This window comes from Thunnus albacares, chromosome 13 (genome assembly GCF_914725855.1).
Source record: "Thunnus albacares chromosome 13, fThuAlb1.1, whole genome shotgun sequence".
Lineage (NCBI taxonomy): Eukaryota > Metazoa > Chordata > Actinopteri > Scombriformes > Scombridae > Thunnus > Thunnus albacares.
In genome coordinates, this window is record NC_058118.1 from 29,804,460 (window position 1) to 29,817,052 (window position 12,593).

Consider the following 12,593-nt stretch of genomic DNA (forward strand, 5'->3'; position numbering starts at 1 on the left):
TCCTGAGGACGCAGCCATGACATCACCACCCCTTTATAAGCGAGCACGCCCAAACTACACGTCTTTCCCATGTCACTGAGCTAGGGGTAACTCCTGTTCCCCTGTGAGTTAGCTTGACTACCCCACGAACATGTTTTCCCCTCATCGAAGACTCCCCTCGTCGGACGAGACGAGACTTTGCCCGTGTTCACCCGAACACATTCCTGGACCCGAGAGAGACCGCTGCTGCAACCAGCGTCCTCAAATTCCCCCGAGAAAGAGGAAATGAAGTTACTTCGGGATAACGTGGACCGGCTCTGCCCTGCGCGTCTTCGCCGAGTTGTCTCTGCTGTTCTCTCCGCCATTCCACTCAGAGCCAGCTGCCGTGTTTTCGACGACGTGCGAGAACGGCACCGTCTGCCTCCGAGCCAAGAACAAAGATGGACATTAAGACGGACTACACACACACACAACCTGCGCACTTTCTGAAGCGACCAAGTAAGAGGCATAACTCTGGGCATAGGCAGTGTTAGTTGTGTGTTCTTTTCAGCATCAGTTGCTGTTGTTTAGCATTTAGCCTTTTTAGCTTTATTGCTGTTGTTCTTGTTGTGTGAGTTGACGGACCGCCGAGTCCATTTTTCTCTGCTTTACTCTGAGGAGTATTTTAAGTTTGCTGCCTGTTAGTTGTGTTCACCACGCTAGACTATTTTGTGTTTTTCCCGGTCGGGACAACTGCTACTTTTGTGCCACCGTGAGATCAGAAACCAGACAACGTACGTTACAGACTGCCGTCCGTACGTGCGCTCTCTGTGGTCAAAAGAGCCGCTTCTCTCCCTCTCACGATCGCTTTCCCTCCTTCCTCTCTTGCTACTAACACACACACACACACACACACACACACACACACACACACACACACACGCATTCCCCTGCAAGTGTCCAACTCTGTGCAAAGCTGTTTGTGTTTTGTTTGGTAGAATTAGATTTTAGAATAGCTGTTTATTGAATGAAGTATTTGTTAACTTTGTTAATTTTGCTAAGTTTAATAAACAATGTTATATCTTTAAAGAGAAGTGCTTTTGTCATTATTGTGTGTAACATATTGTGAGAAGTGGCTGATTAAAGGAGTCAGAGCTTGAATTCAACCCTTCTTTGTTCACTCTTGAATGTTGATATCTCGCAGATATTAACATTCTAGGTGAACTCCCATTTATGAGATTACCTTGTTCGGTTATTGGTCCTGGTTTCCGGGTGGTGCTTCGTATCTGTTAGTTCATATTAATAATTCTATTAGTTATTATAATTAGTTAATTATCTTAGATAATTGATAATTATGGCAAATAATCAACTGTGTTCCTCACAGATCCGACAGTGGGTGCCTGAATTATTGATTAAGGTTAACAATATTTTGATTTCATAATTCATAATTATCTGTGATAAACAGAGGGGTGGGCTCACAGAGAGACACTGGTTAGTATTGTGTGTAAAAAGACTCTCACACTGATCATCTCCAAACGTTTTCTTGGTTCCCACAAGCTCAACTGACTGCGCCGCGGCCCGACGTGCGCAAGGGCGCGAAGGCCCGTTCAACGCTGCTTGCAGCTTTAATTCTTTATTAATACGCCACTTCAATCCTTAATTTGACCCCCTAAACATGTTCAAAAACTCACCAAATTTGGCACGCACATCAGGTCTGGTGAAAAATTTGATAAAATGTAAAAATTAACCCCCGAAGTGCCAAAATGTGCTCTCTAGCGCCACCTATGTATCTAAAACGGCCGCCACGGCCCGTAGGAATGTCGTAGAGAGATCGAACCAAAACTCAATTATTCGTCTCATCAAGACCTACAAATCATATGCTGACACCCCTGACCTAAATCCAACAGGAAGTCTGCAATCAGCTTTTCAAAATAAGACTTTGCCCCAATTTTGGCCCCCGAACAAACGCTATCTCCTCCGAGGGCGTTAATGGTATCGGCTTCAAACTTGAATACATGACTTATCACACTGTGTTGAGCAAAAGTTATTAAAAACTTTGTAATAACTCGAACGGTTTAGATTTAGTAAGCCCTGAAAGTTGGAGTGCGACATTACACCTTACAATGTAAACCAATGGGGAGGCAATCTCTGGGCATGGACTTTGTGCCAAACTGGGGCATCTGGCGTCTAAACTATAAGTCCGACCACTTTCAAACCTGTATCAATGGATTCGCGATGAAAATTCCTACAAAAAAATGTGATTTTTATGTAGGATTTGGCCAAAGTTATGGGATTTATGAGGATATTTCACGAGAAGCGTTCTCTAATATCCTCCTCTCCAACTGCTCCTGGTGATGTCACTCCCTCAGTGCTGTGAAACATTCCGCAATACACACTCATTATAAAATCACAGGAGGAGCAAGAAAAGACTTTAAAACTCACACTCTAATATCTCAAAAACAATAAAAGATAGAAAACACATGTAAATTCAAGATTTGTAGGTCAAAGTCTCGTGACTCATTTAAAGTTCAAATGAAGTTTGTATCTAAAACTATGTGGAAGCAGTAAATGTTCAAAAAGGTGTGGGTTCGCTCACACTCTCCATTCAAATATATAAGTATTTTTGTGTGTCCAGCTGCAGTTACTTATTGTCTCTACACACCTGACAGTACACATGTCAATCAAACTTTCAAAAAATAAAAGCACACCACACTTGTAAGAAATATCCCTCATATATATAATTGTCTGTGAACAGAGGGGTGGGCTCACAGAGAGACACTGGTTAGTATTGTGTGTCAAAAGACTCTGACACTGATCATCTCCAAACGTTTTCTTGGTTCCCAGAAGCTTAGCTGACTGCGCCGCGGCCCGCTGTGCGCAAGGGCGCGAAGGCCCGTTCAACGCTGCTTGCAGCTTTAATTCTTTATTAATACGCCACTTCAATCTTTAATTTGACCCCCTAAACATGCTCAAAAACTCACCAAATTTGGCACACACATCAGGTCTGGTGAAAAATTTGATAAAATGTAAAAATTAACCCCCGAAGTGCCAAAATGTGCTCGAGAGCGCCACCTATGTATGTAAAACGGCCGCCACGGCCCGTAGGAATGTCGTAGAGAGATCGAACCAAAACTCAATTATTTGTCTCATCAAGACCTACAAATTATGACCAGACGCACCAAAAACTCTCTTGGAGCCATACCCTAAATCCAACAGGAAGTCGGCCATTTTGGTTCAAAGTTGCGATTTTCAGGCCAATTTTGCCGTTTTTAGCCCGCGTACTTTAACGAACTCCTCCTAGGGATTTGACCTCAGCAACTTGAAATTCGGTCAGTATCATCTACAGACCTGGGAGATGAAAAGTTATCAAAACGGTGAGTTTTCGACATTGCCGAGGGGGTGTGGTCGGGCGGCGAATTTCGATCCTTCGCCGTGAAAATTCAAATGGCCATAACTCCGGCATGCACGATCATAAGAGACCCAAACCTTTTGTGCTTGGAAAGAGTCCTGTCCTGAACACATCCATGTGTCAATATTGGATCAAAGTCATAGCGCCACCTACTGGCAAACAGCAAACGAAGGAAATGATGTTAACCTTCTTCTTTCACTATCTGAAAACAGCCCAGGTTTGGAGACATCTACATGCCTGTGACTGAAGCCCTTCGACTGTGTCCGACACGACGTACGCATGGGCACGAGGGTCCGATCATCACTGCTTGCAGCTTTAATTAGGGCCTTAGTCCAACGGGTGAAGACCCTATTGTTTTTCGTGTGTTTGTTTCTTTCTTATTATTCTTTATTAATACGCCACTTCAATCCTTAATTTGACCCCCTAAACATGCTTAAAAACTCATCAAATTTGGCACGCACATCAGGTCTGGTGAAAAATTTGATAAAATGTAAAAAATTAACCCAAAGTGCCAAAATGTGCTCGAGAGCGCCACCTATGTATCTAAAACGGCCGCTACGGCCCGTAGGAATGTCATGGAGAGATCAAACCAAAACTCAATTATTCATCTCATCAAGCCCTACAAATCATATGCTGACACCTCTGACCTCAATCCAACAGGAAGTCTGCAATCTCAATTTCAAAGTACGACTTTGTGCCAATTTAATGGTTAATGGTATCGGCTTCAAACCTTAATACATGACTTATCACATTGTGCTGAACAAAAGTTATTAAAAACTTTGTAATAACTCGAACGGTTTAGATCTAGCAAGCCCTGAAAGTTGGAGTGCGACATCACACCTTACAATGGAAACCAATGGGTAGGCAATCTCTGGGCATGGACTTTGTTCCAAACTGAGGCATCTGACGTCTAAACTATACGTCAGACCACTTTCAAACCTGTATCAATGGATTCGCGACGAAAATTCCTACTAAAATGTGATTTTGAATGTAAGATTTGGCCAAAGTCATGGGATTTATGAAGATATTTCCACTAGAAGACTGCACTGAAATCCTGCTCTCAATCTGACAGGGAAAAGGAGGGAAGAATGGCGGGGGATGGGTGTGACAGTTGAATGTAGCTCAGTTTTATAGGATATAGCAGAAAGGTCTTCATACTTACAGTACATTATATACAAACTTTGTATGAAGTTTGGTGTTATTATGATTTATTTTGCAATAATTGTAGGTCTTATATGTATGATCAGTAGTGGGGATGACCTATGAAGGGAAGGGAAAAAATGGAGTGAGGGTAACTGTTAAGTGATAAAGTGCAGTAGAAAAATAAAATCATAACTAATTTTTGTGGCTCTGTACTGCAGTTTTTCCACTATTTTCCTGTGTCCTGCTGCAGTTACTTATTGTTTCCACACATCTGACAGCAGTCTTCAATGCTTAATTTTTTCTGAAGGAGTACATGTGCTCACAAATGAAAAATTTTGGAGCACACTTAGAAATTCAGGAGCATAATGAAAAGTGTTCAAGTAACAGTTTATTAAAGAAAACAATTCATTACATACATATTTAAACTGTTTGTGTGTGAATGTATGTAAATCAAAATTTATGTTGTCTTTAGGGATGCATGATTGTGGCAAAAATCATAATCATGATTATTTTTCCTCAATATTGAGATCACGTTTATTTAACATGATTAGTTTTTGACTTTCATTTTTGCCGATTGATTATGGTGATATAGCACATATTTTTCCCACTTAGCTGAGGACACTATTACACTTGCAATCATATATTGCACTAATGGTCAAGAAAGACAAAATATGAGGGAAGAACTCAGAAAACAGCCCAGGTCTGAAGACATCTACATGCCCGTGACAGAAGCCCTTCGACTGTGCCATGGCCCGACATGCGCAAAGCCCCGAGGGCCTGTTCAACGCTGCTTGCAGCTTTAATTTTGCTCTATTTCAGCTGATTGTGTAAATGAGAAACTCTTTACTAAAAAGATTTTAGAAGGTGATAGTAAAGATGAGTGTGCTGTCCCTAAGTAGCCAGTAAATCAGATATTGCAGGCTCAAAGTATTTCACTTTATAGTAAGACATCAAGCCTGCAGTCTTAAATATTGATAATGAATAAATGTCTGGCACATTGTAATAATAAAAGCATTAAGAAAATGTGTGTTTCTCACTTTCTAATCTATAACAGCAAAAAAATCATTTTACACATTTGCAATTATACTATTTAGTATTATTATTATTTAGTCATAAATAAATGGTTATTACAATAATGTATAAAGTCTGCAGTTGTAGATAGTTAAAAGATGGTGATTTTGGTCCAGATACCCTGGTAGTTACAAGTTAAAGGGTGCCTTCTGGGAAGTGGACCCAAGTTCTTTAACCAACTGGCAAATGAAACATAAAATCCATTTTTAAGATTTTTTTGTGTATATTTGCATTAGACTGCCAATACTACAGAGACAGACAGGACATAATGGGAAAGAGAGAGGCGTATGATTGATTAATTATTTGTGGTTAGTAGTCACAGTTGACACACTTTTAACTGGTCTTGGAGGTACATTTCCATAAAAGTCACTCAATCGAATTTGTTTCCACAGTGTCGTGGGGCTCTTGGTATGACCATGTGAAAGGTTACTGGATGGAGAAAGAGAAGAGGAACATTCTTTACCTCTTCTATGAAGACATGAAAGAGGTAATGATGATCAACATTTGGGCACTAACTACAGTTACATACAATATTATCAAAGCTTGCTGAGGATACCCCTACAAGATTTTTATTCCCCCAGAATCCTCGGTGTGAAGTGGAGCGCATCATGAGGTACCTGGACTTATCGCTCCATGATGAGGTCATCACTCGTATTGTGGAGCTTACATCATTTAAGAACATGAAGGAGAACCCAATGGCCAACTACTCCTGCATCCCAGCAGGTGTTTTTGATCAAACCATCTCTCCCTTCATGAGAAAAGGTGCATTAATGTGCTCCCAGACTTGTCCAGAAGTAATATATTGATCAAAAAATCAACAATTAGCAGGGGGAGGCTGAGAGGCAACCCACGGGGCTGAAAAATGAAGCCAATGCAGAAGTGCAAAAAACTGCAGTTCCTTGAATGGCCCCTTGAGGCTCCAAATGCGAATCAATCCCCATAGAGCCCCATGTTAAAATCCCCAACTTTACAACAGAAATAAACATGTTTACAGCCTGGTGCAAAGAACAGTTTTGGTCACTATAGCTAATTTCCCCGTTCATGACATCTGTATAGCAGAAGAATTTTTTTTGTAACTCACCATTTTAAATTTTATTAAGGCTTTAACTTATGCATAATTATGGGCATGGCCACTTTGAGTGACAGGTTGCTAGCCACTAGGTGGCTTGTTTCAGCAGCTTCACTTGGCCTGCATCAGCTCCTCAATAGCGCCACACTCTCATCCAAATATGGTCACTTCTCATCACTTCTGACTCCAAAAAACCAGATGGTGATGGTCAAAATGCCAAACTCAAGGCTTCAAATCAGGAGTCCACAAACCAATAGGTGACGTCACAGTGGCTACATCCATTATTTGAATACAGTCTATGGGGAGGGCATGTGTTTCAAAATGAAGATTCGTGGTTCACTTCAAAGTATTAGAAAAAAACAAAAAAAGTATTTAGTCGGTTTAGTTAGACCCAGACATTACGGTCTGAGCACCTAGCGGTGTGAAGGCCCTGTTGGATCTAAAGGAATTGGGGCCCGAGCACTGAAGTGTGAAGGCCCTCTTCTTCCTGAAGGAATTATTAGGGCCTGAGCCCAAAGGGCGAAGACCCTATTGTATTTCGTGTGTTTCTTTCTTTCTTATTATTATTAGGGCCGGAGCGCTGACCAGCGCGAAGCCCTCTTGTATCCAAAGGAATTATTATTATTATTATTATTATTATTATTATCATTATTATTATTATTATTATTATTATTGTTGTTGTTGTTTTGTTGTTGTTGTTGTTGTTATTATTATTATTATTATTATTATTATTATTATTATTATTATTATTATTATTATTAATAATAATAATAATAATAATAATAATAATAATAATTAATATATTATTAAAACTCCATTATTCGTCTCATCAAGACCTACAAATCATACACTGACACCCCTGACCTAAATCCAACAGGAAGTCCACAATTCACCCATAAAAGTATGACTTTGTGCCAATTTTGGACCTTGAATAAACGCTATCTTCTCCTAGGGCATTAATGGCATCGGCTTCAAACCTTAATACTTGACTTATCACACTGTGCTGAACAAATTTTATTAAAAACTTTGTAATAACTCAATCATTTTTTATTTTTTGTAAGCCCCGGAAATTGGAGTGCCACATCGCACCTTACAATGGAAACCAATGGGGAGGCAATCTCTGGGCATGGACTTTGTGCCAAACTGAGGCGTCTGACGTCTAAACTATAAGTCAGACCACTTTCAAACCTGTATCAATGGATTTGCGACGAAAATTCCTACTAAATTAAAGCTGCAAGCAGCATTGAGCGGGCCCTTGCGCCTTTGCGCACGTCAGTCCACGGTGCAGTTGAAGGGCTTCTGTCACGGGCATGTAGATGTCTTCAGACCTGGGCTGTTTTCAGACGGTGCAAGAAAGAGATAAACATCACTTCCTTTGTCCACTATTTTGCTTGCTACTGGGGCTGCTCTGCTGCCATTTCGTAGGGGGCGCTATTCAGCCAGTTTGCATCACTGATGGAATATTGTCATGTAGATATGTTCGGGCTGGGACTCTTATCAAACATGTCAAGTTTGGTGCAGACTGGAGCATGTACAATAAAGTTATAGCAACTTCCTCTGACATGGCGAAGCATCAAATCTCAGTGGTGTGAAGATGAGAATTTTCTGCAGGGTGAGACATGTCTGTCTTGCTCACACCTGTGGCATCAAAATTATGCATGCTTTGGGCCCATTCACTTGAATTTCAATTAGTAAACAAGACTCTTGATGAGTTTGTGTGTAAAACAAATAAATTTCCTAATTTTCGTCAAGTTTATTTTTAGAAATGACCCCACATGACCTGGTCAAAGTTTGATTGAAATGTGTACTGTTAGGTGTGTAGAGACAATAAGTAAATGCAGCTTGACACAGAAAAGTACTCATACATTTGGATGGAGAGTGTGAGCGAACCGCTAGGTGCTTGGGCCCTAACAAAGGAAAAACTGCAGTACAGAGCTACAAATTTTAGTTTTGATTTTATTTTTCTGCAGCACTTTATCACTAAACTGTCACTCTCACTCAATGAGCTCCATTCAACCCCCACACCCATCATCATGAGGTGTGAGGGCCCGATCATCGCTGCTTGCAGCTTTAATTATTATTATTATTATTATTATTATTATTATTATTATTATTATTATTATTATTATTATTATCATTACAACTAAATGATCGCCTATGTCTGGGACGTACATACTCCAAAAGTCACAAAAGTTGGCAGGCGTGTCAGTGTCGGCAAAATATTTGATATTTTTTCGGCAAGAAGCAAAATGGCTTCACAGCGGTCAACAGACTTGTATGAAAATCAGTACACACATGTATCATGCCAGGGCACAGAAAAAAGTCTATTGAACGCATAGCTTAAACCCAACAAGTTGGCCATTTTGAATTTACTGTTCAGTTTTTGTTAATTCCATTCCTTGTATTTTAACAAACTCCTCCTAAGGAATTCATCATAACAACTTCAAAATCAGTGTGTGTCATATAGATTAGTTTGTGATCTAAATTATCAAAATCTTGAGTTTTCCCTGAACACCCTTGCCATTGCGATGCGGAACATTCTGATGTTCAGCCATGAAACAGGAAGTTGTTATAATTAACTTCTGAGTTTTTTTATTTTCTTATTACTACATATATTGTTATTGATTTATATGTCTAACACTTTTATCATTTTCTCTTCTGTTTTTCTTTTCATAAACAGGTGAAGTTGGCGATTGGATGAACCATTTCACACCTGAGCAGTCTAAGGTGTTTGATGAAGATTATGAAAAGCAAATGAAGGACATCAGCATACCATTCAGGACCCTTCTCTAATTGATTCCTGGGTTTTCCAAATTGATGCAGCTCTGCAAATCAAAGACGAATGCGCTGATACTGTGCAGCACTCAAATGGCAGAAATTTGACACTAGCTGAAAACCAAAAACAATGAATAAAAAGAAAAAAATGTTTGATTCACTTCTCAAGCCTGGATCTTAAACACTGCACCTCCTAATGTATAGATACAGAGGAAATGTATGTTTTAAGGATCAATAAAAATGTGCTCCACAATGCATAATGCACATTACACATGTACACGCATACATGTGTAATCATCATGTTATTGCATCACATAAACAGTATATAAGACCAAAAATGTTGTGACTGCATGGATATACCCATTTTATGTCATGAGATCTCCGCCAGAGTCCACTGACTGCCTGAAGCCTATAGTGAGTTCTGGCAGCTGGAGGCATGTGGTTTTTCTGACCGTATGAAGTAATTTTGCAACCATACAGAATAAAAGTAATGACCTGGGAAGTCAATCATATGAAAATGGACAGAAGACACAAAAACACAACAGTTGACTATATCCAGGTTTAACAAAAGGAAAACAAAAAACCCCACTTTTAATAGATACTTTATTTCTTAAAATAAAATCTTAAATATCTTAATACTTTATTGGCAGGAATACATCCCTTCATTTTAATTCAATCCTGTTCCTTATACAGAGGCTATTTTTATGTAGATTTCTTGACAAATTTTGTTGTCTTTTTGTATGTTTTCTTGTGTTTTCTCCTCTGTGTTCTCTCCTCTTTATCCTTCTGTTGGTAAGCTCACAAGGGCTCATTTATTGGTTGTGATCTTCCTTTATTTTGCTTCTGTACCTGGTGAAGAGAAAATAGACCAATTAGGGAGATTTGGGAGACAGCTGAGTCAACTATAGAAACATACAGACAAGGACATATGTGACAAAAACACTAAAACTTTCTTTGCAAACAAGCATGTCATCAGTACTAATGAATTAATTCATTGACAGCACATCTAATGAAATTTAAAAAGAGTTATGATTTTTTTAAAAAGTCAGCAGTGGGACACTGAGTTTAGGTAATTTTGCTCTTATCTACAGGACCAAAATTCTTGAGTTTGTTGACAAACAATTTCAAATCTCATTTCAAAGTTGGAGCTCCAGGTGGGTTGTGTCTTCATTAACTTTTTGGTAAAAAAACAACAAAAACAAATATCCAGTGTGACCAAGACATGATAATTAAAGTGTTAGTCTTCTACAGAAAAAAACACATTGCTATGAAAAACTGTATTTGTGAACCAGTTGACTACCGTGGTTGACAAAAACGTTGCGACACTGACGCTGACAACTGTTGTATCAAATTGTTGCAGAAAAATGTACCAGAGCAAAAAACTCTCTCTTGAAAATAAAAAGGGAGTCAGAGGTCCAAGCAGCAAAGTGTTCTTTATTGCCGGCAAGAAGGGGAGCAAGTAGCACTTTTACAAAGAACCAAATCGCTCCGAAGGTTTTTTCTTTGGGGCATTGTTTTTATTCCCTTGGGTCGGCATAGGTCACACCTTATCATCCACCCTCCCTAATTTTTGACCAATTATTCTGTTACTTTTATCTCCGTCACTCGTTGTTGGTCAAAACTCTTCAAAACAGGTTTTGAGCTGTTTGAGGATATGTGCTGGCATATTCAATTCTACCTGATTATATCCAATTTTTATATAAGTATTGGGAATCATTTTACACCATTATTGCCAAGTTGTCTTCTGGCCTTTTATTTTTTTTAATAAGTTATTCTAGTCATTTTACACCCTTATTTCTTGATCTCCTCCAGAGAGTATTTTTTTAAAAGGTGAAGACTTTAATGCAGACCCAAGCAAAGTGACATGTAATACAAACACACTCAAATTTCTCCAGTGTATGATTATGATTCTTCTACCGTGCCTCTATACGTACATTGTGATTAAATATGGTTCATGAGATTATAACTACACCAATACAAATTGTATCACACTAGCCCTTATTGCTTATAAACTTATAAAATCAATCTGCATAGCTTAATATTGTCTTTAAGCACACCAATGACATTTAATGAAAATACACCACACAACATCATCTCGGAGGTGATTAACTCACCTGCTGAGGCATCTCACTAAGCCCAGCAGTTGTTCAAATGTTAATAAAAATTAATTGGAAAGATGACATAAATCATTGAAAAAGAAAAATATATTAATGATTTTCAAGAGGAATCAGAAGTGTTACCTCAGGAAATATGATACATCTTCTTTCTTACAGTCGATGTAGTTACAAGCTAGGAAGTTCAGCACCTCATCAGTCAGGATGACAGGGAAGGAAAGCTTCAGGACCATGAACAAAATACACAGAAAATATCATAAAATAACAAAATCCTCCTACCAGCACCTCTAAGGGAATGTTCATTATTTATCAGAGGGAGGCTGGGGTGTGACTTAATTTTTTTTTTTTTTTTTTTATCTTGACCTTCCATGGTGCTACAAATATTTTTTGAGCCTTTCTGAATGACTGGGGGAAAATGCATGACACTCCCTTCATTATAAATAACCATATTTTATTATATTCACACCAAAGGTAGGTAGTATTGGAGAAAATAAAAAGCAAAGGCTGACTGTTTTCACATTTAGTAGCCAACCATGACTCTTAAACCTCTTAAACACTCTGAGCCCCCTTCCCTTGTCATGAAAAAAAACCCAAAAAACTACCAACCTAACTTACTGTGTAAGTTAACATAATCAGTTAACATAGTCCAGTCAATGTAATGAGCAAACAGCATGGAGGGAGTCAGAGTTATCACGAAAACAAACAGCTAATTTCTTAAGCAAAATGCAACTCCTTCCTATAAATAATCACAATAATAATAATCACACAAGCTGTGTGCACCTCAGCAGAATATGGGTAAATGACAGCCACCCGTCCTGCCACACAAAACTAACAAAACTTAATAAGCCTACACATCACATACACACATCAGACCACACACACAGCCAACATTAGCAATATAATGTGCTGGTAAATTTGCATGTTTCGCAATGAAACTCCACTGGACTTTGTCCATTCTGCCCCAAGTTTCACATGCTTGACTGGAGTCCAGGCTTGAACACATATACATATAACATATATACACATATACAACAAAATATAGGGTTTTTCCATT

The 12,593-nt window shown here is 38.9% G+C and overlaps 1 protein-coding gene and 1 long non-coding RNA gene across 4 annotated transcripts in view; one reads left to right on the top strand and one right to left on the bottom strand.

The window, feature by feature from the left end:
* The window catches only part of LOC122995627 (sulfotransferase 1C2-like), a 55,931-nt gene extending 46,251 nt beyond the window's left edge, over positions 1–9,680 (top strand). The window contains exons 6-8 of one of the 3 annotated variants that reach the window (XM_044370950.1): positions 5,974–6,068; positions 6,163–6,304; positions 9,331–9,680. In XM_044370950.1, the coding sequence (XP_044226885.1) occupies positions 5,974–6,068; positions 6,163–6,304; positions 9,331–9,443 (350 nt within the window). In that variant the 3' untranslated portion in view covers positions 9,444–9,680. Of the gene's footprint in view, positions 1–5,973; positions 6,069–6,162; positions 6,344–9,330 lie in introns of all 3 variants that reach the window. The other 2 variants (XM_044370949.1, XM_044370951.1) reach the window with 2 other exon arrangements.
* A 319-nt stretch (positions 9,681–9,999) lies between these two features.
* Positions 10,000–11,765, bottom strand: LOC122995681. The gene is made up of 2 exons (XR_006406836.1): positions 11,697–11,765; positions 10,000–10,274 (listed from the first exon to the last, which is right to left on the bottom strand). It is a non-coding gene; the product is annotated as an uncharacterized LOC122995681 (long non-coding RNA).
* Between the last annotated feature and the right edge of the window lie 828 nt (positions 11,766–12,593).